Source organism: Rhinoraja longicauda, chromosome 22 (assembly GCF_053455715.1).
Source record: "Rhinoraja longicauda isolate Sanriku21f chromosome 22, sRhiLon1.1, whole genome shotgun sequence".
Lineage (NCBI taxonomy): Eukaryota > Metazoa > Chordata > Chondrichthyes > Rajiformes > Arhynchobatidae > Rhinoraja > Rhinoraja longicauda.
In genome coordinates, this window is record NC_135974.1 from 4,519,247 (window position 1) to 4,544,015 (window position 24,769).

At 45.6% G+C, this 24,769-nt stretch overlaps 2 protein-coding genes across 2 annotated transcripts in view; both read left to right on the forward strand.

Moving 5' to 3' along the window:
- The first annotated feature begins 1,790 nt into the window (after nt 1–1,790).
- Nucleotides 1,791–16,009, forward strand: pdrg1 (p53 and DNA-damage regulated 1). Its single transcript, XM_078419235.1, has 5 exons — nt 1,791–1,947; nt 7,560–7,635; nt 10,495–10,569; nt 11,937–12,017; nt 15,598–16,009. The coding sequence occupies exons 1-5, from the start codon at nt 1,864–1,866 to the stop codon at nt 15,678–15,680; spliced, it is 399 nt and encodes a 132-aa protein (XP_078275361.1). The 5' UTR covers nt 1,791–1,863; the 3' UTR covers nt 15,681–16,009.
- Nucleotides 16,010–18,936: 2,927 nt separating this feature from the next.
- Nucleotides 18,937–24,769, forward strand: part of ddx27 (DEAD (Asp-Glu-Ala-Asp) box polypeptide 27) — a 35,501-nt gene continuing 29,668 nt past the window's right edge. The window contains exon 1 of the mRNA XM_078418634.1: nt 18,937–19,116. Coding sequence (XP_078274760.1) covers nt 19,042–19,116 — 75 coding nt within the window. The 5' untranslated portion in view covers nt 18,937–19,041. The remainder of the gene's footprint in view (nt 19,117–24,769) is intronic.

Consider the following 24,769-nt stretch of genomic DNA (forward strand, 5'->3'; position numbering starts at 1 on the left):
ATTATTTTGCCTGCTCTACTGAGGCAGCGTAGGCTGAACAGGTGCTCCAGGGAGGGCAGTGAGCAGCCGATGATTTTCTGGGCCGTCGTGATGACCCTCTGAAGGGCCTTCCTGTCCTTTTCTGAGCAGCTGGCATACCATGTGGTTATACAGTATGCCAGCACACTCTCGATGGAGCAGCGATAGAAGGACAACATGAGCTTCTCCTGCAGGTTGGTTTTCCTGAGGATCCTCAGGAAGTGGAGTCTCTGCTGTGCCTTCTTTACTGTGGTGATGGTGTTGGTAGACCAGGTGAGATCCTCTGCGATGTGCGTACCCAGGAACCTGAAAGCTGGTACCCTTTCCACACAGACCCCATTGATGTAGAGTGGGTCGTAATCTCCACTGGTTTTCCTAAAGTCAATTATAAGTTCCTTTGTTTTGGAGGAGTTCAGGACCAGATTGTTCACTGAACACCATGCTGCCAGCCTTTGGATTTCATCCCTATAGGCTGTCTCATCTCCTTCTGAGATGAGTCCAACCACAGTCGTGTCATCCGCGAACTTGATGATGGTGTTGGTGGGATGGGTGGGGGCGCAGTCGTGAGTGTAGAGGGAGTAAAGGATGGGGCTCAACACACAGCCCTGTGGTGAGCCGGTGCTCAGTGTAATGGTGGAGGAGAGGTGAGGGCCTATTTTGACTGTCTGGGGGCGGTTGGTCAGAAAGTCCTTGATCCATTTGCAGATGGTTTGGGAAAATCCAAGGTCGGAAAGTTTGGTGACCAGTCTGCTCGGGATGACCGTGTTAAAGGCAGAGCTGAAGTCGAGGAAGAGCATCCTCACATAGCTCCCCTGGTGTTCAAGGTGGGTCAGTGCAGTGTGAAGAGCAGTGTCGATGGCATCCCCTGTAGACCTATTTGCTCTGTAGGCAAACTGGTGTGGGTCGAAGGTGGGTGGGAGGCTGGCTTTGATGTGCTGCAGGACCAGTCTCTCGAAGCACTTTGTGATGACCGGTGTGAGTGCTACCGGACGGTAGTCGTTAAGACTGCTGATGACAGACTTTTTCGGCAGTGGGATGATTATGGCGGACTTCAGGCAGGGAGGGATGGTGGATTTTAAAAGGGACAGGTTGAAGATTTTTGTGAAGACCTCAGATAATTGGTCTGCACATTCCCTCAGCACTCTGCCCGTCACACCATCGGGGCCTGCAGCTTTCCTGGGATTCACTGCTCTGAGCACGCGCTTAACATCATACTCCTGCACAGTGAAGGTGTTGCTGTCAGGTGCTGGAGAGGGTGTAATGTCTGCCACTGTAGCTTTCACCTCGAAACGAGCAAAGAAACAGTTAAGTTCCTCAGCCAGCGAGGCGTCGCCGTCGGCAGTCGTGCGGTTGCTGGTCTTGTAGTTGGTGATGTGCTGGATGCCTTGCCATACCCGCCGTGGGTCATTGTTGGAGAAGTGGTCTTCAATCTTCCTCTTGTAGGACGCTTTGGCATCCTTGATGCCTCTCTTCAGGTTGGTTCTAGCAGCACTGTATAGAGCTCTATCACTAGACCTGAAGGCGGTGTTACGGTCCTTGAGGAGAGACCTGACATCCTGAGGCAGAGAATTCCACAGATGTGGAATGTCAACAACAACATCTTGTATGTGTATGTGACAAATAAACTTGACTTGACTTGATAATCTGGTATCTTTGGTGGCGGCGGACTACAACTCCCAGAATGCCCCAGCCCAGGGCGGGGCGGGGCGGGGCGGGGACGCCGGTGACTGACGTCGCCTTTGCCAAACCACACTGGCGCAGAGCAAGGATCGTCCGGCCCAATGGAGCGAAGGGGGAGTTACTGAGGGACCATCGCCCTGCAGACCTGGGCCGCAGCCAGCCAAGATGGCGCGGCACTCGGAGAGAGTGATGGACTACCTGACTGAGGTGGAGTTGCTGGCAGAGAGCGTGATGGCAGACAAGCAGCAGGTACGGGGGAGGAGAGGGGAGGGGAGGGGAGGGAGAGAGGAGAGAGGAGGGAGAGGGAGAGGGGGAGGGAGAGGGAGAGAGGGGGAGAGAGGAGGGAGGGGGAGAGAGGAGGGAGGGGGAGAGAGGAGAGAGAGAGGGGAGGGAGGGGAAGGGGAGAGAGGAGGGAGGGGGAGAGAGGAGGGAGGGGGAGAGAGGGGAGAGAGAGGGGAGGGAGGGGAAGGGGAGAGAGGAGGGAGGGGGAGAGAGGAGGGAGGGGGAGAGAGGATGGAGGGGGAGAGAGGAGGGAGGGGGAGAGAGGAGGGAGGGGGAGAGAGGAGAGAGGGGGAGAGAGGAGGGAGGGGGAGAGAGGAGGGAGGGGGAGAGGAGGGAGGGGGAGAGAGAAGGGAGGGGGAGAGAGGAGGGAGGGGGAGAGAGGGGGGAGAGAGGAGGGAGGGGGAGAGAGGAGGGAGGGGGAGAGAGGAGGGAGGGGGAGAGAGGAGGGAGGGGGAGAGAGAAGGGAGGGGGAGAGAGGAGGGAGGGGGAGAGAGGGGGGAGAGAGGAGGGAGGGGGAGAGAGGAGGGAGGGGGAGAGAGGAGGGAGGGGGAGAGAGGAGGGAGGGGGAGAGAGAAGGGAGGGGGAGAGAGGAGGGAGGGGGAGAGAGGGGGGAGAGAGGAGGGAGGGGGAGAGAGGAGGGAGGGGGAGAGAGGAGGGAGGGGGAGAGAAGGGAGGGGGAGAGAGAAGGGAGAGAGGAGGGAGGGGGAAAGAGGGGAGGGGGAGAGAGGAGAGAGGGGGGAGGGAGGGGGAGAGAGGAGGGAGGGGGAGAGAGAAGGGAGGGGGAGAGAGGAGGGAGGGGGAGAGAGGAGGGAGGGGGAGAGAGAAGGGAGGGGGAGAGAGGAGAGAGGGGGAGAGAGGAGGGAGGGGGAGAGAGGAGGGAGGGGGAGAGGAGGGAGGGGGAGAGAGAAGGGAGGGGGAGAGAGGAGGGAGGGGGAGAGAGGAGGGAGGGGGAGAGAGGAGGGAGGGGGAGAGAGGAGGGAGGGGGAGAGAGGAGGGAGGGGGAGAGAGGAGAGAGAGAGGGGAGGGAGGGGAAGGGGGAGAGAGGAGGGAGGGGGAGAGAGGAGGGAGGGGGAGAGAGGAGGGAGGGGGAGAGAGGGGAGGGGAGGGAGGGGAAGGGGGAGAGAGGAGGGAGGGGGAGAGAGGAGGGAGGGGGAGAGAGGGGAGAGAGAGGGGAGGGAGGGGAAGGGGAGAGAGGAGGGAGGGGGAGAGAGGAGGGAGGGGGAGAGAGGATGGAGGGGGAGAGAGGAGGGAGGGGGAGAGAGGAGGGAGGGGGAGAGAGGAGAGAGGGGGAGAGAGGAGGGAGGGGGAGAGAGGAGGGAGGGGGAGAGAGGAGGGAGGGGGAGAGGAGGGAGGGGGAGAGAGAAGGGAGGGGGAGAGAGAAGGGAGGGGGAGAGAGGAGGGAGGGGGAGAGAGGAGGGAGGGGGAGAGGAGGGAGGGGGAGAGAGAAGGGAGGGGGAGAGAGGAGGGAGGGGGAGAGAGGGGGGAGAGAGGAGGGAGGGGGAGAGAGGAGGGAGGGGGAGAGAGGAGGGAGGGGGAGAGAGGAGGGAGGGGGAGAGAGAAGGGAGGGGGAGAGAGGAGGGAGGGGGAGAGAGGGGGGAGAGAGGAGGGAGGGGGAGAGAGGAGGGAGGGGGAGAGAGGAGGGAGGGGGAGAGAAGGGAGGGGGAGAGAGAAGGGAGAGAGGAGGGAGGGGGAAAGAGGGGAGGGGGAGAGAGGAGAGAGGGGGGAGGGAGGGGGAGAGAGGAGGGAGGGGGAGAGAGAAGGGAGGGGGAGAGAGGAGGGAGGGGGAGAGAGGAGGGAGGGGGAGAGAGAAGGGAGGGGGAGAGAGGAGAGAGGGGGAGAGAGGAGGGAGGGGGAGAGAGGAGGGAGGGGGAGAGGAGGGAGGGGGAGAGAGAAGGGAGGGGGAGAGAGGAGGGAGGGGGAGAGAGGAGGGAGGGGGAGAGAGGAGGGAGGGGGAGAGAGGAGGGAGGGGGAGAGAGGAGGGAGGGGGAGAGAGGAGGGAGGGGGAGAGAGAAGGGAGGGGGAGAGAGGAGGGAGGGGGAGAGAGGGGGGAGAGAGGAGGGAGGGGGAGAGAGGAGGGAGGGGGAGAGAAGGGAGGGGGAGAGAGAAGGGAGAGAGGAGGGAGGGGGAAAGAGGGGAGGGGGAGAGGGGAGAGAGGGGGGAGGGAGGGGGAGAGAGGAGGGAGGGGGAGAGAGGAGGGAGGGGGAGAGAGTAGGGAGGGGGAGGTGGGAGGGAGGGGGAGAGAGGGGAGGGAGGGGGAGAGAGGAGGGAGGGGGAGAGAGGGGAGGGGGTAGGGTAGAGGAGGGGAGTGGAGGAGAGAGGGGAAGGGAGAGGAGGTGAGGGGTGGGGAGGAGAGAGGAGGGGAGGGGAGAGGAGAGGAAGGGAGAGGAGGGGTGGGGAGGAGAGGAGGGGAGAGAGGAGGGAAGGGGAAGAGGAAGAGGAAGAGGAAGAGGAGTGCAAATGTGCCTGTACTGTCTCTGGGCGATTGACTGGAAGTGAGAGGGCCAGTCAAACAGACAGACACAAAACACTGGAGTAACTCAGCGGGTCAGGCAGCATATCTGGAGAGATGGAATGGGAGACGTCCCGGGTTGAGACCCTTCTTCAGAGAGAATGTTGTCTGAGGAAGGGTCTCAACACGAAACGTCACCTGTTCCTTCAATCCAGAGATGCTGCCTGACTCGCTGAGTTGCTCCAACGTTTTGTCTCTTTCTTCTTCAGACTGAGTCAGGGGAGAGAGAGAGGCACACAGATCTAAGAGTCATACAGTGATACAATGTGGAAACAGACCCTTCGGCCCAACTTGTCCACACCGGCCAACATGTCTCAACTACTCTTGTCCCACCTGCCTGTGCTTAGTCCATATCCCTCCAAACCTGTCCTAACCATGTACCTGACTAACTGTTTCTTAAACGATGGGATAATCCCAGCCTCAACTACCTCCTTTGGCAGCATGTTCCATACACCCACTACCCTTTGTGTGAAAAAGTCACCTCTCAGATTCCTATTAAATATTTTCCCCATCACCTTGAGCCTATGGCCTCTCATCCTCAATTCCCCTTCTCTGGGCAAGAGACTCTTCATCTACCCAATCTATTCCTCTCATGATTTTGTACACCTCTCTTAGATCATCCCTCTTCCACCTGTGCTCCGAATAGAGACCCAGCTTACTCAACCTCTTCCTTTGACTCACACTCTCTAGTCCTGGCAACATCCTTGTAAATCTGCTCTGAACCCTTTCAAGCTTGACAATATGTTTCCTATAACATAGTGCCCAGAACTGAACACAATATTCTAAATGTGGTCTCACCAGCATCTTATACAACTGCAACATGACCTCCCAACCTCTCTACTCTATACTCTGACTGATGAAGGCCAATGTGCCAAAAGCCTTTTTGACTACCTTATCTACCTGCGACTCGACCTTCAAGGAACCATGCACCTGCACTCCTAGATCCCTCTGCTCTACAACACTTCCCAGAGGCCTACCATTCACTGTGAAGGTCCTGTCCTTGTTAGATGTCCCAAAATGCAACCCCTCATACTTCTCTGTATTAAATGCCATCAACCATTCCTCCGCCCACCTGGCCTATCAACCCAGATCCTCCTGCAATTGTTCACAACCGTCTTCACTATCTACAAAACCACCCACTTTTGTATCATCAGCAAACTTGCTAATCTTGCCTTGTATGTTCTCATCCAAATCATTGGTGTAGATGACAAATCATTGATGTAGATGACAAACAGTAACGGGCCCGAACCCTGAGGCACACCACTAGTCACTAGTCCGAGAAGCAAACTTCCACCATCACCCTCTGCTTCCTTCCGTGGAGCCAATTTGCCATCCATTCAGCTATCTCTCCTTGGATCCCATGCGATCTAACCTTCCAGAGCAGCCTACCATGTGGAACCTTGTCAAATGCCTTACTGAAATCCGTGTAGCCCTCATTGATCTTTTTGGTCACGTCTTCAAAAAACTCAATTTGATTTGTGAGACACGACCTCCCACGTACAAAACATTGCTGACTATCCCTAATCAGCCCTTGCCCATCCAAATGCCTGTATATTCTATCCCTCACAATACTCTCCCGTAACTTACCAACTACAGATGTTAAGCTCACTAGCCTATAGTTCCCAGCATTTTTCCTGCAGCCCTTCTTGAAAAGAGGCACAACATTTGCAATCCTCCAGTCTTACGGCACTGTCCTGTATTTAAGGATGACTCGTAAATTTAAGGGAGTAAGAGATGGTAAGGTGTGAGAACGAGACATCAAAAGGGATGCAGATCTTGGAAAATGTAGGAAGGAACTGCAGATGCTGGTTTAAACCGAAGATAGACACAAAAAGCTGGAGTAGCTTTGGGACAGGCAGCATCTCTGGAGAGAAGGAATGGGTGACATTTCGGGTGGAGACCCTTCTTCAGACTTCTTCAAAATGTGGAATTGCTCATTGTTAGCTCGGAGAAGCCTTCTCTTAGCTAACCTTCTCCTTGCTAACAATGAGCTATTCTACACTTGACGTAGAATATGATGATGCTGCCTTTTCCGCTGAGTTACTCTAGCATTTTGTGTCCATCTTCGGTGTAAACCAGCATCTGCAGTTCCTTCCTATACATTTTGGCTAGTCAAAATGGGTAGGGAGGAACAGCAGATGCTGGTTCTAACCGTAGACAGACACAAAAAGCTGGAGTAACTCAGCGGGTCAGGTAACATCACTGGAGTAAAGGAATAAGTGATGTTTCGGGTCAAGACACTTTTCCAGACCAGTCATTGGCAACAGGCAGCTCACCCAGGCCACATAAGTGTACCACTTCACTTGACAATAATAAACTAATCTAAACTAAGGTATATAAAATTATGAGGAGTATAGATAAGATAGATTATCATAGTCTTTTTTCCCAGGGTAGGGGAGTCTTAAAACTAGTGGGCAAAGATTTTAGATGAGAGTGGATGGATTTTAAGGACCTGAGGGGCAACTTTTTCACGCAAAGGGACTATGGAATGAGGAATCTGTAGAGGTGGGCACAAGAGGTGGTTGGATGAAGGATATGAGTCAAATGCTGGCATATGGGACTAGCTGAGATGGGCATCGTAGTCGCTTGAACAAGTTGGGCCAAATGAGCTGTGTGATCTATGAATTTAATGACAATGTTTAAAAGTCATTGGACAAACACATGGATCGCAAAGGTCAATCAAGAGTGATATTAGTGCATGCAAATGTGACGAGCTAAGGTCATGGATGAGTTGGGCCAAAGGACCTATTTTCTGTGCTGAATATCTCTGACTCAATGACTTAATATTGACAATTGATTAGTCAACACTCTGCAATGATAGGATGGTAGAAGTTAATTATAAGGACCATGGCTTTTTATTTCAGCTTTGCAATCCCCAAGTTCTGTTATAATTCAGATTTCTGTTTCATATGTAGACCTTGAAAATATACACGTTCAACATTGGTGGGAAATTCCAATGTTTTTTTTTGTAAATAAAGTTTGCATTCTGAAATTATCCATATTAATATAATATTATTCTTGACGTACCAGAAGTATGGTTGACCATTTGTTTACATCTGGTGAATTTCAGATCATTAGTTTGGATACGAAGAGACATCGAAATCGTGAAGCACTGAGAGCATTGCGCAATAGCAGCAAACAATCAGGTACAGAGGCTAGGAGGGCAGAGTGCCTCTACTAATAGAGAGTCAGTCCCACAGCGCCAGAGACTGAGGTTCAAACCTAATTTAAGTGTGCTCTCTGTCTAGAGTTTGCATGTTTTCCCTGTGACCTGGTTTCATAGTGTCATAGGGCCTGTTTCCTCCCATATTCCAAAGATGTGGGTTAATTGACCACCATAAATTGCTCCCAGTGAGTATGTAATAGAATCTATTGGATGGAAATGCAGAGGGAATAAACAAAGTGGGATTAATGTAAAATTAGTCTGAAGAATTATGTTTGATGCTTGCCACAGATTGAGGGGGCGAAAGTTCTTTCTCTGCGGCGTCCATCTATGTACGCCACAATAATTAGGCCTCAGAACTGTGTTGGTGCTACTATCACTAGCAGTTCTCCATCATGTGGAATTATACTTTCATGGTTCAAGACAGATAGGGTGGTTTTATAGTGGTAATTTTAATTTCAGCATATCAAAGATCAACATTGATAAAATAGGCCCAACACATGCTACTTGTTCAAAAGGTCATAAGGGATAGGAGTAGAATTAGGCCATTCGACCCATCAAGTCTACTCTGCCATTTAATCATGGCTGATCTATCTCTCCCTCCTAACCCCATTTTCTAGCCTTTTCCCTATAACCTCTGACACCTGTACTAATCAAGAATCTATCTCTCTCTCTGCCTTAAAAATATCCACTGACGGCCTCTACAGCCTTCCGTGGCAAAGAATTCCACCGATTCGCCACCCTCTGACTAAAGAAAAATTTCCTCATCTTCCTAAAAGAACGTCTCCCTTAAAATTGTAGTCAGTGGATTGCAATCTTGACTATTTTGTACACTGGACATATGAATAATTTACTCAGTAAACAAGACATGTTTGGGTTGGCACTGTCTCGCAGTGGTAGAGTTGTTGCCTTACAGTGCCAGAGATCCGCCTTTGATCCTGGCTACCGGTGCTGTCTGTGTGGGGTTTGCATCTTCTTCCTGTGACAGGAAAAGGTATATTGTGGGTTCTATGATGAGTGAAACAGCAGAACTTATGTTGGGGAAAGTGGCAGAAAAATTAAACACGTTTTCATGGAAAGGGATCATCTGGAGATAATGGAGGACGATCGTTTAATGTGAATGAGCAGCTGAAAGAAATTGGCAATGTTTTTTTTTAACGTTTGCAAAACATATTTGACTGAAGTCAGTACATCACCAGAACTTAACCTCCGATTCCAAGGTTTGTGGAGATGGAGTATGCACTTGGTTGTCATCTATCAAATTTCCATAGATTAGGGAATAGTTCCCACAGATTGGTAAAGATATTTTCATATAGGTTGATAAGACATAGAGCAGAATTAGGCCATTAGACCCATTGTGCCTGCACTGCCATTCAATTATGGACTGATCTATCTTTCCCTCTCAACCCCATTGTCCAGCCATCTCCCTATAATCTTTGACACCCTTACTAATCAAGAATCTATCAATCTCTGCTTAAAAAATACCCAAAGAGGGCCTCCACAGCTATTTGTGGCAATGAATTTCACAGATTCACCACACTCTAGCTAAAGAAATTCCTCCTCATCTCCTTTCCAACGGTACATCCTTCTATTCTGAGGCTGTGCCCTCTAGTCCTAGACCCTCCCACTAGTGGGAAACATCCTCTCCACATCCACTCTATCTAGGCCTTTCATTATTCCGTGAGTTTCAATGAGATCCACCCCTCATCCTAAACTCTCGCGAGTACAGGCCCAGAACCATTATGCATTAACCCAATCATCCCCGGGATCATTTTTGTGAACCTCCTCCGGATTCTCTCCAATGCAGGAATGTTTTAAAGAAAGAAGACACAAGAGACAGCAAATGCTGGTATCGTCAACAAAAAAACAAAGTGCTTGAGGAACTCAGTAGGCTAGGCAAGTCTAAAGAGGGGTCCCAACCTGAAATGTCGCCCATCTCTCCCCAGATGCAGCTTGACCTGCTGAATTCACCAGCACCTTGTATTTTGCAGGATTTTTTTCCCCCTGGTTGTGGTGTCTGGAACAAGGATGGCCATTTGGGACTGGAATTAGACAAATCTATTTTCTCTGTGGCATTTTCTGTCCAGCAGGACTGTGGAAGCTTAGTTATTGTGTCTATTCAAGACTCTTCAAAATTCGGCAGTTAACGCAAGAGAGTGATTTTTAAATTCTGGTGTTCACTTTGTCTTAAGCATATAATCACCATTCTGACAAGCACTGAAAGGTGTCAAACCAATAGGGCTGACAGCATGCAATTCCAACAGGTGCCCCTATACAACAAGTATTGCCGAATTATACCCTGCTGCTTGGGACAATCATATTAAACATGGTAAATGAACTGGTGCCATGGCTGTGATAGAGTAATACAGTGTGGAAATAGGTCCTTCAGCCCAACCTGCCGACACCGGCCAACATGTCCCAGCCACACTAGTCCCGCCTACTCGCGTTTGGCCCATATCCCTCCAAACCCGTCCTATTCATGTAGGACCTGCTAACTTACCAATGGCCACAACTTGGGTTTTGCATCGTGCAGTGTCATGTTCTTCTTTTGGAATCTGACCTCAATTCACATTGTATACTTCTCCTACTAGTCTTCCTGTCTCTGTCTACATCCTATCTTTGTCCCGCACCCTCCCCTGACATCAGTCTGAAGAAGGGTCTCGACCCGAAACGTCACCCATTCCTTCTCTCCTGAGATGCTGCCCGGCTCAGTGATTAATGCTGAGTTACTCCAGCATTTTGTGTCTACCCTCGTATAAAAAGAACTCTTGCATATCAGGTCATTAAAACTCAGGATCGCATTATTTGGTAACACTTGCTGTCTTTTATCTTTTTTTTACAGGTAATGTGATGGTTTGTTTTGGAGACATGTTTATCAAATTCTCCAAGCCTAACACCATGGACATGATTCAGAAAGGTAGGTATTGTACACGGCTTAAGTGGCATCAACTATTTAACATGTGAGCTGGAAGCAGCAATGTAAATTATAGTGTCATGCAAAGACGCATGTTTACAATGATGGATGGTGAAAAGTCACAAACTAAGGGGATTATGGAAATAAACCTCTGATAGAGAAGAGAGATTTGAGTTAGATTTCATGTAGCATTCTGCTTTACTTTAACAGTGGTATTCTTTGCTGAACCAATTATTCAGTCACGTTTTATTTGTTTTGTTCTTTGAGAAGGTAATGAATGAATGAATAAGTTTATTGGCCAAGTATGCATGGTGCTCCGCTCACAAATGACAACACAAACATACAGTTAACAATTAAGAATTTATTTCAATTTAGTTTCTGCCTTTGCTATTCAAAACCAGGGGAAAGACTTGTCCTAATATTATGTCACAGTCATACAGCATGGAAAAAGGCCCTTCAGCCCACTTGCCCAATGCAACGAAGATGCTTCATCAAATCTAGTCCCATTTGCCTATGTTTGGCCCCTACCTCTCTTTGTTTCTATCCATATACCTGTCCAAGTGACTTTTAAATGCTGTTATATAGTACTTGCCTCGACTACCCTCTCGGGCAACTCATTCCATATAGCCATCTGAGTAAATAAAGTTGCCACTCTGGATCCAATTAAATTTTGCCCTGCTCACCTTAAATTTATGTCCACTGCTTTTTGATTCACGTACCCTGGGTAAAAGACTGCATTCACCCTGTCTATTCCCCTCATAATTTTGTACACCTCTATAAGATTACCCCTCCACCTCCTCTGCTCCATGGAATAAAGTCCTTGCCTGCACAACCTTTCCTTCACCTCAAGCCCATAGTCCTGACAACATCCTTATAAATCTTCTCCACTCTTTTCAACTTAATGGCATCTACCCTGTAGCAGAGTGGTCAAAACTCAACGCATTATTCCAAATGCAGTCTCACCAACATTTTGTACAAATGTAACAACGATGTATACTCAATGCCCTGACTTTTGAATTCCAATGTATCAAACGCCTTCCTTACCATCCTATCAACTTGTGACCCCACTTTCAGGGAATTGTGTGCCTAGGTCTGGACAGAATTGCAGGATTCGAATGATTTTACATTTTTTTTTCTATAAATGTATCAGGCCTATTATGTGGCATTTCTCATAGCGATGATTGGAAATCCATAATCTAGGAACAGATGAGAATCTTACAAACTATAATGTGGAAAAATGAGATTTTTCTTTTTAGTGTAAAATAACAGAAAAGTAAAATGGTAAAGGATTGATTAATATTAATATTTGAAGGTGTCCAGTACTTGTTAATAATTCCACGATTTAAGCCCAAAATCACTTGTTCTTTCAGATCAAGAGCATTTGGATGAAGAAATACGCAAACTTTGTAATCAGTTGAAAATGAAAGTTAATCGTTTAAATGAAGCTCAAGGTGATTTAAAAAAAAAAAAATCCTTTTATAATTCTCCTGTATATGTAGAGTTCACCTAGATTATCTCTGGCCTTTGGGAATCATTTTAAACTTGGAAATCTGATCCCTCCAGTGAATAAATAAAATACTAACATTTACAATGTCCTTTAACAGAGAGGGTGGAAACACTGTTGTTTCCATTTAATGAAACATACAAGATGCTGGTGTGTTTTGACAGAATGAATATGGAAGGAAGAATATGGAATTAGGGGGGTCAGACTTTAAAAAATAAAAGTAAAGGATTGCCTATTTTAAACTGCAACAGGGTAAAAATCATTTCCTCTCAGAGGCCCGTGTTCCTTTGGAACCCTCTCCCACAAAGGATAGTGGAAACAGAGTCCTGTGTTTTTAAGACAAAGGTAGGTACTTGACAGGTAAAGAAATGAGTTTACCACAGGTGGGTGAGAATGCAGAGCAAACAATTGGATTGGTCATGAAAAGCAGAAGAAGCTTGAGGGGCCGAATGACATGCTCCTGCTTTATATTTTCAATGTAATGACATATTTATTATGACACAGAAGGAGACCACTTGGCCCATCAACTCCATGTCAGAACCCAACAGAGCAGTCATGTTTGTCCCATTTTCCCCTCCTTGTTGCTCCATATTCCTGCAACTATATTCTGTCTCATAAGCCCATTAGCTTTCCTTTCATATTCTTTTTCTACACTAAGGGTAGTTAACAGAAATCTGTTATTATCTGTTAACCCATGCGGAAATGCAGGCCATTACCAGAAATCTGTTAACTCAACCGCATGTCCTTTGAACAAAGAAAGAAACCAGATAATGGGGAAACTCTAGACACAGAGCACTGGAGTCAAGAAGGAACCTTGGTTTCTGCAAGGCAACCAACACTTGACTGTTGTGCCATAGTGTCATTCTATAACACTATCTCGGATGTCCGGGTATGGAACACCTCATCTTGGACACAGATCCTCCATAGACGGAGGAATTGGGAGTAGACGATAGAGTCTTTGTAGGAGGCAGGATGGGAAGAAGTACAGTCTAGATAGTTGTGGGAGTCAGTAGGTTTATAGGAATGTGCTGCCAAGGTTGGTGAGGCAGATACAATGGTGACATTCAAGAGATTTTTGAATAGGCATAGGGATGTGCATTGAAAGGAGAGATATGGATTATATGCAGGCTGATAAGAGTTGGTCGTGGCATCATGTTCAGCACAGACATTGTGGGCCGAAGGGCCTGTTGCGCTGTTCTATTCAATGTTCTATGAAAATACGATTCTCAATTACAACAACTCTAACTGCAGTAATTTATAGCTGACTACATTGGAACTCTTGGGAGGGTTCTCTGGAACTGTTGGCAGTTGCATGTGGGAAGTGAAGAAGGAATTCTGAGCAATGCCCTTTTTTCCTCAGATGACGTTTTGGGTTGAGACCCTCCCTCAGACTGATGGAGTAGGGGGGAGAAAGCTGGAAAGGGGATTTGGGGGCAAGACAGTCTGGAAGGCGATGGGTGGATAAAGAAGAGGGGGGAGTGTTCAATAGTTGGGTGGAGCAAATGGCGATGTCGAGGCAAAAAAGAGACAAACGGGTGTTAAATAAAGAAAGAAGAAGAAGGGTAAAATGTAAATGTAAAGGGACACTCGTGGAATGGGACAGGGAAAGAGGTGGAGGGTAAAAGGGAAATATGGATGGGGACGGGAGATCAGAGTGCAGAGGAGGGGAAAGAAACAGTGTGACGAGTGGTGGGAGTAATGTGTATGCATTGGATCGGGGATGTATTACTGGAAACTGGAGAATTCAGTGTTCATAACATTGGGTTTGTAAGCTACCAAGTGGAATATGTGGTTCTGTTATTGAATGAATGAATAAGTTTATTGGCCAATTTTGTACACATATAAGGTTGCTCCGCTTGCAAGTAACAAAACGAACATACAGTAAACAATTAAGAATAAAGCATAAAATATTAAAACATTAAGAACACAACATTATAGTTTACACATGTGAGTGAAATAAGCCAGTGCAAAAAGGGACTCCAGACTTTTGGTTATTGAGCAGAGCTACTAATCACGTAAAAAAAGCTGTTTTTATGTTTGGCTGTGGCGGCTTTGACAGCCAGACCCAAGACCTCTTCAAGACCAAAGTGGAATATGAGGTGCTGTAATTCCTTTCCAAGTAATACCCATCCCCCTCCAGCCATTTTTTTGCTTAAGATTCTAGTCTCTGTCATTTATTGTACCTCCTCTTTTCCTTAGTTACCTCGCCTTTTTATGTACCTCATACAAATGCTTTGACCATTTGGGTAAGAGTCAGTTAACACTGCAAATGTTGTATTTTTTAAAGAAAGACCTTTAGATTTAAACTAATATGTTGAACCTTAACTTGTTAAATTAAATATCCACAAAGTTCTTACAACTCAAACCCTCCTGGGCAGATTATGTCAAAGACAATATATATAAGACAATAACTGCAGATGCTGGTACAAATCGAAGGTATTTATTCACAAAATGCTGGAGTAACTCAGCAGGTCAGGCAGCATCTCAGGAGAGAAGGAATGGGTGATGTTTCGGGTCGAGACCCTTCTTCAGACTGAAGAAGGGTCTCAACCCGAAACGTCACCCATTCCTTCTCTCTTGAGATGCTGCCTGACCTGCTGAGTTACTCCAGCATTTTGTGAATTAACGTCAAAGACAATGATAATCTCGTTCCCGTATCTTAGAGTTACAGTATAACTTTCTAATACCTCTATTTTTACTCTTTCACTGGATCAATTTTCCTAGTTTAATTTGAATGGATATCCAAAGATCCAATTTATACCTTATTTTATACTTTGGTAAAATCCTTCCCTTAACCAGCTTTGTTCAGTTACCAACTGTTGTTGACCATTTTAAGTGAACGTCTATAATTTTGTGGGAGGTATGCTGGAATATTGTCCACGTGCTTGAAATCCCTGTTTTGTTTTTGTTAATTCTCATTTGGGAGTGTGTTGCTCATTCCTGCTCCCTGAACACTGTTGTGAAACGCTGTCATAAAATGAATATCACATCCCAAATGGAAGCTAACAGTCTATTGTCATGTTGCAGTTTAATCACTGGAGATCTCTTCTTTCCAACCACATGGGCTCATATTCCAGTAAGATTTTAAATTCTCATCAACCGTGGTTATTAAATATCTCCATGGGCTTGCCCTTATCCTCAAACATTGTCCACCATTCTCTGAGCTTTGGCCTCTCTAGTGGGGAATTTCCTTCATTTCTCAACTTTGACCAAACTTTAGATCACCCCTCGAAGTATCTTTGAATTGGTATATTATTATTTACCAAATGTTCCGTCATGTATCACTTGATGCTTTATTTCATAAAAAGTACATGTGAATGTAAGTTGCTGTAGGAGGCATTCCGAGTTGAAATAAATTAAATTAACTTGAGAACGTAAATTTTATTTGGCAAAGTGCATGTCTAACTGAGTCTTTGGAGAGCCAAGTCATGTTTTATTTCTGCTAATGCTGGTTGTACTACTGGGAGACAGGATGAGTTGGTAAACTCTTGTTATTGTTAATCCTTTTGATTTAATTATCATCCTAGGAAAACCTGAACTCAAAGGATTCAACCTGACCCCTTTAACCCATGAGGAAATGCAGGCCATTACCAAGATCCTGAAAAACTGAGAGTTGTTCAAGACGAGTGCAAAATTGACGCTGAGACTCGTATTACACTGGGTACCTATTACACTCCTTGAAGGAAACAACGAGTTACACAACTGCAGAATTATGTAAAATTGCTGGCATAGTTTGAGTTGAAAAACTTGCAGCAATGGCCCCATCAGGATTGTATCTTGGACAATACTACAACTTGTGGAACTTCCGTTTGGTTTGCTTTAACCAGATTTTGCTTGAGACCTGCACATGTATATAAACTTGCTACAATAGTGGCAAGTTAACTGCTTGTAAAATGAACTTTTAAAAATAAAAATACTCATCTATCTTTTCTAAACTAACATTGGCAGCTTCATCATTTTGCTTTTGGTTGGAATGGTAGTTCAGTAGTTTGATTTCCTGTTTAATTTGTAAGTCTCTGAACTATGCAGATCTGAAAACTGCTGTGCCTGGTCCACAAATGGCATTGACTTTGTCAATCTTGGCTAACAGCAGTGTTTTAATTGTTTACGTTTTGTTCTTGATGTCTGACCAGCGGCATGTCCCTTTCCATTGACCCTCTATGCCGAATGATTATTGGGTATAAAACTTGGATTACTTCTAGTGGTTTAATACAACTAAGTAAAGGTCTCAGTTTTGCAGGCTTTATCTTGACCGGTAGTGCTTGGATTCTGTCAGTACCTCTAAGCAGGAAAACAAGGTTAATAGTACTGGAATAGATTTGAGTTCAGGAGGAATGAAGGTTGAAATATTTCAAATTGATTTTTTTAATAAAGATTCAGATGATTTGAGAATGAAGCGGGCACAGAAGCCTTTGTCTGCTGGCAAACAGACTTCAGACTGTTATTCAATTTTTTTTAAACTTCTTGCCAATTAACGACACCAAAAGGAGCACAAAATATATTTCCTAAAATCTTATCCTTGATACATAGCTGATAGAATTTTAAAAATAACATCTACTCACTAGAGTCCGTGCCAACAGTACACTAGTTCTGTCCTACACGTTAGGGACAATTTACAGAAGCCAATTAACTGACAAACCTGTACGTCTTTGGAATGTGGAAGGAAACCTGAGCACCCGGAGGAACCCACGTGGTCACAGTGAACATAAAACATCTGTACAGACAGCGCCCCTAGTCAGGATTGACCTCGGGTATCTGATGCTGTAAGGCAGCAACTCAACTGCCACTGTGACAGCCCCTGAGATGAGGGGAAATAATCAGAGGGGACCTGAGGGGTAAGCATTTCACAGACGGGTGTTTATATAGACCAAACTGCCAGAGGAAGTGGTAGAGGTGGCTACAATTACAATATCTGAAAGACACTTGGAAAGGTTCACGGATAGAAAAGGTTAAGAGGATATGGGCCAAAGACAGGGAATTGGGAATGGCTCAGGAAGGTACCTTGCTGAGCATGGACAACATGGGCCAACATACATATTTCCATGCTGTATCACTGAGTTTGTCACCAATGGATGACAACACGAGGCAGTCAGTTCGTCCATCAGGTCTATATTAGCTTTTGTAAAGTTAATGCAGCTGGTCTCACTTCCCTGTCCCCTTCCCCATAGATTTGCAAAGTCTTTCTTTGCAGATATTTATCCAATTCCCTCCACAATTCCTCCGGTAACTCAAAGCAGTTGCTGTGTCAGGAAGTTTTCACTTTTGCCAATCACCTTCATTCTATGTATACCATTCTTGATAAAGGTAGAGTCTAATTTAATTAATTACATTCACTTTTAATATTTTACCTTTTATCACCTCGCATTAGATATATCTAGGCTATATTTTCTCAGATTGATCTGATTTGCAATTTTTTTAAAAGCTTATCACGGTTTTTTCAACACAAAGCGAGAGTTTTATATTTACTGATGACTTTTATTTCTCATTGTTTAAAAATAAATCCAGTCATTATTTCAATAGTTCTGCACTTTATTTTAAAATATAGGCATTCTATTGGATTAAATAGTGTTGCATTCTAATTATGTGGTTCAAATAATTTAAATATTCAGCTAAGATTTTAAGTTTTTTTTATTGCTGCATCCAGTGGCCTCTCTATTCTTAGGCATTTGATAAACTGATAATTGACATCCGTTGTCCACTCCTTGGAGAGTGTTCTCAATCATAGCACTTTTGTAAATACCAGGACATTGGTTTTTGATAGTTTTTTTAGGGTGTGTTCTGCCAGAACCTACAGATGACTAGAAATAGATTGATAACTAATGAGCTCAAATTTGGTTCATAGCCTTGAGTTGTCATCATCTTGGTTTCATTGATTTAATATTCCAGTGAACATCTTGAATATTTACTACTCTAATCAAACTGCAGGGTTCTGCTAGTATTCGTCACTCTTTTAAGGTAGCAAAGGCAAATCCCCTGATGCTTTCTCCAAGCACTCTCCACAGTTGAATCAGAAACTTAGTATTTTCTGAAAATGTGTTGTGTAAAGACAAAGCAAGGATTGTTTCTTCTGAAATCTGTAAATTGGTCACATGTTGAATTAAATGCAACAGATTGATATCCTTTTCCTGCAGTTCCAGGATGTTTATTCATTTCAAGCTGCCAGAGGAGGTAGTTGAGGCAGGGACTATCCCAACATTAAAGAAACAGTTAGTCAGGTACACGGATAGGACAGGTTTGGAGGGATGTGGACCAAATGCAGGCAGGTGGGACTAGTGTAGCTGGGACATGTTGGCCGGTGTGGGCAAGTTGGACCGCAGGACCTGTTTGCACACCGTATTACTCTATGTCTCTAATAATCATGTTTGCCAAAGCATTTTCAGTCCAGCCAGATACTGTTTCACTAATTTCACAGTTGTTGCACCCTGAACATTTAGGTGGATCATGTGTTTTATTGTCATATAGAGTCTATGTCCCAGATAAAACAGTGAAATTCTTACACGCAGTAGCACGACAGAATATGTAAAAGTAGTACACTGTAAACAAAATAAATGAGAAAAAAAATTCAGTGTTTGTATATATATACATACCCATCTATATATTATTTGTTAGCTATGACAATATTAAAATATATTAAAAGATATGTATTATATATAAACTTTAAATATTATGTCATATTTAAATATTAAATTAAAAATGTTAATATTAAAATATATGTATTTATGCTGTCTCAACCGTGGCAGGGAGGTGGGAATGAGCCACCCTTCAGTCCGAGGATAGACACAAAACTCTGGAGTAACTCTAGGCAGCATCACTGGAGAGAAGGAAGGGACCTCCCTCCCTCAGGCTAAGCAGCACGGACGTCCTGGGCTGCGGAACCTTTGTGCGCGGGTGGTGAGCGACGGCGGGCGGGTGTTGGCGACGGACACGGTCCCACACGTGTCGGTCCCGCTTTGAGGGCGAGCGACACCACGATGGATTTAATCCCCACCATCGGAGAGGAGGACGAGATTCCGGAGGAGGAAGCGGAGACGGGGTCGGAGGGAGAGGTGAGGGTGGCGGGGTAACCTCGGGCGAGGGAGAGGGCCTGGGCCCGAGTTTGGTGCCGACACCCGCCCGAGGAGAGGCGGTCGCCCCCGGCCCCTCGCACCCAGCGGCCCCCTCTCACTCAGCGGCCCCGGGCCCCTCGCACTCAGCGGCCCCGGGCCCCTCGTACTCAGCGGCCCCGGGCCCCTCGCACCGCGGCCCCGGGCCCCCTCGCACTCAGCGGCCCCGGGCCCCTCGCACCGCGGCCCCGGGCCCCTCGCACTCAGCGCCCCCGGGCCCCTCGCACCCAGCGGTCCCGGGCCCCTCGCACTCGACCCCGGGCCCCCTCGCACTCAGCGGCCCCGGGCCCCTCGCACTCAGCGGCCCCGGGCTCCTCGCACTCAGCGGCCCCGGGCCCCTCGCACTCAGCGGCCCCCTCTCACTCAGCGGCCCCGGGCCCCTCGCACTCAGCGGCCCCGGGCTCCTCGCACTCAGGTGTTTTAATGTCAGATAGAACAATTACATTCTTAATGTGTAGGAAGGAACTGCAGATGCTGGTTTACCTCTGAAGATGGACACAAAATGCTGGAGCAACTTCTCTCCAGAGATGCCGCCTGTCCCGCTGAGTTACTCCAGCATTTTGCGTCTATCTTCAATGAAATTCTTATTTGCAGCAGCACAGTAAACGTGCTACTCTGTAAACAATATAATACACGAGAAATATCGCAGGGGGAGCAGACAGAGCCCATTTGAGGAAAAGAGGCCGCAAATGGACTGAAGGCAGGGACCAGCCATCACTCCTGGCTGCACAAACAATCTTTTGGGGGCTCCCCTCAAAACAGGCATCGCCGACTAAACTTTCTCCTCTCGATCGCTGACAGATAAACTCACTTACAGCCAGAGGAGCGATGAATACTTGCGTCTAGAGACTGTAAATGTATGGGAAGCTCTGCAGTCGGTGGGGAGGCACGTGGTGGAGAGAGGATAGTAATTTGGGGTCAGAAGGGATCCCAACGTTTCTGATTTTCAGTTTGTTTCAAAAATAAATCAGGAAATCGGGTTTAATATCAAAGGAAGGAACTGGGTCTAGATTATTGGGAGAGTCTGGGGCTGTTTTAGGGAGTGGGAAGATAACCCCTTGCAGGTTATGATAAAAAAACAAACAACTACAGATGCTGAAACTGTGAGCAAAACTCAATGGGTTGCTAGATGGGTTGCAAGAATTGGAACTGTGCAGTTGTATAACAATGGGATTGGTAGTAAATACAACACAATGAATATTATGTGGATACATTGTAGAAACAAAGATGCCCGTTTATACCAAAGATGCCAGTTTATACCAAAGGTAGACACAAAGTGCTGGAGTAAATCAGCGGGTCAGAAAAAGAATGAAGCTTTGGGTCAGGACCCTTCACACTGGAAGTGGTGGGGTGGGGGTGTAGGGTGAAGAGCTAGTGGCGAGAAGAAGATCAGGGCCGGCATCAAATAACCTCGGGCAGGGTGGAGCTCTGGTAGGCCCATTGTTGGCTAGGGAAAGTGTGATCTCAAGAGGGATACATTGTGGATCTGTTTATATAACTAGGGTGGATGAAGGGGGTAATGGGGGATGGGAGGGTTAGTTGAAGTTACTTAAAATTAGATAATTCAATGATCATACTGCTGGGTTGTAAGCTACCCAAGTGAAATATGAGGTGCTGTTCCCCCAATACTGAACTTCCGCTCGGTGCGCCAAGGCCTACGGAATCTCCCGGTTGCCATCCGTTTCAGCTCCCCTTCCCAGTCCCATACTGACTTTTCTGTCCTGGGCCTCCTCCATTGCCAGCGTGAGACCACACACAAATGTTTTACAATACACTCATTTAAATATTAATGTCTATTATCTTAGATACATGGACACTTAAGGAGAGTAACATTGCACGAATTACAGACAGCTGATTAATTTTGTTTGGGAGAGCCATTTCGGAGAGAAATATTGAGTAGGGCAAGCAGAGAATTCTGATCTTTTTGAATGATATGGGATCGTTTTCACCTGCCTGTGTAGGTCAGCCAGATTTTAGGTTAATGTCTCACTTGAATGACTGCATGTTCAGCAGTGTAATAATTTCATCCTGAAACAGATCCCGCTGAGATACTCCAGCGTTGCTTATTATTGTAAACCAGCATCTGCAGATCGGTTCAATTTAATGTTGAAAAGACAGGTACATGCATAGGAAAAGATTAAAGGAATATGGGCTGAACAAAGGCAAATGTTACTAGCTCAGGTCGGCAGGCACCTTGGTTCATGGATGAGTTGGGTTAAAGGGCCTGTTTCCATGCTGTATAATTCTATGAATCTATAGCTCAGTTTAAAATAGATTCGTAATGGGGAGAGGGTGTTGGTGAAGGCGACAGTGAGCTGGAAACAATAACCACAAAACCATTTATCGTCATATAAACTAAACTCATTCACAAATGTTCTTTGAGGGAGGAAATCTGCTGCCTTTTCCCAGATTCACAAAAGTGGCTGATACTCAACTGCCTTTTCACTTTAGTCAGGTTGTACAATCAAGCAAGTCATTACCTGCGATGTTAATAATAATAACAACTACAGCATGGAAACAGGCCTGTCCGGCCCTACCAGTCCACGCCGACCATTCTCCCTGACCTAGTCTCATCTACCTGCACTCAGACCATAACCCTCCAATCCCCTCCTATCCATATACCTATCCAATTTACTCTTAAATAATAAAATCGAGCCAGCCTCCACCACTTCCACCGGAAGCCCATTCCATACAGCCACAACCCTCTGAGTAAAGAAGTTCCCCCTCATGTTACCCCTAAACCTTTGTCCCTCAATTCTGAAGCTATGTCCCCTTGTTGGAATCTTCCCCACTCTCAAAGGGAAAAGCCTACCCACGTCAACTCTGTCCGTCCCTCTCAAAATTTAAAAAACCTCTATCAAGTCCCCCCTCAACCTTCTACGCTCCAAAGAATAAAGACCCAACCTGTTCAACCTCTCTCTGTAGCCTAAGTGCTGAAATCCAGGCAACATTCTAGTAAATCTCCTCTGTACCCTCTCCATTTTGTCGACATCCTTCCTATAATTTGGCGACCAGAACTGCACACCATACTCCAGATTCGGCCTCACCAATGCCCTGTACAATTTCAACATTACATCCCAACTTCTATACTCGATGCTCTGATTTATAAAGGCAAGCATACCAAACGCCTTCTTCACCACCCTATCCACATGAGATTCCACCTTCAGGGAACAATGCACAGTTATTCCCAGATCCCTCTGTTCCACTGCATTCCTCAATTCCCTACCATTTACCCTGTACGTCCTATTTTGATTTGTCCTACCAAAATGCAGCACCTCACACTTATCAGCATTAAACTCCATCTGCCATCTTTCAGCCCACCCTTCCAAAAGGCCCAAGTCTCTCTGTAGACTTTGAAAATCTACCTCACTATCAACTACTCCACCTATCTTAGTATCATCTGTATATTTACTAATCCAATTTGCCACACCATCATCCAGATCATTAATGTAAATGACAAACAACAGTGGACCCAACACAGATCCTTGGGGCACTCCACTAGACACTGGCCTCCAACCTGACATACAATTGTCAACCGTTACCCTCTGGTATCTCCCATTCAGCCATTGTTGAATCCATCTTGCAACCTCACTATTAATACCCAACGATTTAACCTTCTTAATCAACCTTCCATGTGGAACCTTGTCAAATGCCCTACTGAAGTCCATATAGACAACATCCACAGCCTTGCCCTTATCAATTTCCCTGGTAACCTCTTCAAAAAATTCAAGAAGATTAGTCAAACATGACCTTCCAGGCACAAATCCATGTTGACTGTTTCTAATCAGGCCTTGAGTATCCAAATAATTATATATATTGTCCCTAAGTATCTTTTCCATTAATTTTCCCACCACAGACGTCAAACTAATAGGTCTATAATTGCTAGGTTTACTTTTAGAACCTTTTTTAAACAAAGGCACAACATGCGCAATGCGCCAATCTTCCGGCACCATCCCTGTTTCTAATGACGTTTGAAATATTTCCGTCATAGCCCCTGCTATTTCTGCACTAACTTCCCTCAATGTCCTAGGGAATATCCTATCAGGACCTGGAGACTTATCCACTTTTATATTCTTCAAAAGTGTCCGTACCTCCTCTTCTTTAATCCTCCTAATTTCCATCACTACTCTACTTGTTTCGCTTACCTCACATAATTCAATATCCTTCTTCTCGGTAAATACCGAAGAAAAGAAATTGTTTAATATCTCCCCCATTTCTTCCGGCTCAGCACATAGCTGTCCACTCTGACTCTCTAATGGACCAATTTTATCCCTCACTATCCTTTTGCTATTGACATATCTGTAGAACCCCTTGGGGTTTACTTTTACATTACTTGCCAAAGCAGCCTCATATCTTTTTTTCGCTTTTCTAATTTCCTTTTTAAGATTCCTTTTACATTCTTTATATTCCTCAAGAACCTCATTTACTCCCTACCGCTTATATTTATTGTATATCTCCCTCTTTTTCCGAACCAAGTGTCCAATTTCCCTGGAAAACCACGGCTCTTTCAAATTATTATTCTTTTCTTTCCACCGAACAGGGACATAAAGACTCTGTACTCTCAAAATTTCCCCTTTAAATATCCTCCATTTCTCTATTATATCCTTTTCATAAAACAACAATTTCCATTTCATTCCTTTTAAATCCTTTCTCATCTCCTCAAAATTAGCCTTTCTCCAATCCAAAATCTCAACCCTTGGTCCAGATTTGACCTTCTCCATAATGATATTGAAACTAATGGCATTATGATCACTAGACCCAAAGTGCTCCTCAACACATATCGCATAAACTATTTTTTAAGTCTGAAGAAGGGTCTCGACCCAAAACATCACCCATTCCTTCTCCAGAGATGCTGCATGTCCTGCTGAGTTACTCCAGCATTTGTGTTTATCTTTGGTTTAAACCAGCATCTGCAATTTCTTCCTAAATAATTTTTTTAAATAGCTTTTGCACTGCATTCAATTCTAAGCTTTCAAACATTTGCAAGGCTGTTGTTTGTGCAATTACTGTGGAGATCAAAGTGTGATTTCAAGCATCTTTGAAGCAGTTTCATACGGTTAAATTAAAAGCATGTAGCCATCCTCTTTTTGAACTACCTGTTAATTGTGTGTTCAAATGGCAAGTCGGGTGGAAGAAATGCCATTGCAATGTATAATCTGTATTGGTTATAGAAAGTGGAGCATTGATTTTATTTATGTATTATTTGGTTAGGGAAAGCAATCTGATACAAGCTGGGACGAACTGCTCTCTGTGCTCTCCTTCAACTGTAGTCTTCTCTTGGCCCTTATTTACATTTTAAAATAATGCACTTGGAAATATTTGTATCCTAGATTATCAGAAAAGTCATACTTTCACAAATTTGTCACTAAATAAAAATTAAATCACCTTTGCAAGTCGACTAATGCTGTTTTCTAAGAAACTTTAAAAATTTTACCGAACTTACAAAACAATTACCTGGGTTTGCACCAAGGAGTCTCATTTGGATTGTAGATCTGAATGGGACTAATATTCAGTAATATTCTGATAATATTCTTGGAGAGGACAGGTCATCTTGGATATTGCATTTACATTTGACTAGTTATAAGATTATTTTATG

Coding starts and splice junctions, on each gene's coding strand:
- pdrg1 (XM_078419235.1), top strand. CDS start 1,864: ATGGCGCGGCACTCGGAGAGAGTGATGGACTACCTGACTGAGGTGGAG. Junction 1,948..7,559: donor TGATGGCAGACAAGCAGCAG/GTACGGGGGAGG, acceptor GGTGAATTTCAG/ATCATTAGTTTGGATACGAA. Junction 7,636..10,494: donor CAATAGCAGCAAACAATCAG/GTACAGAGGCTA, acceptor TTTTTTTTACAG/GTAATGTGATGGTTTGTTTT.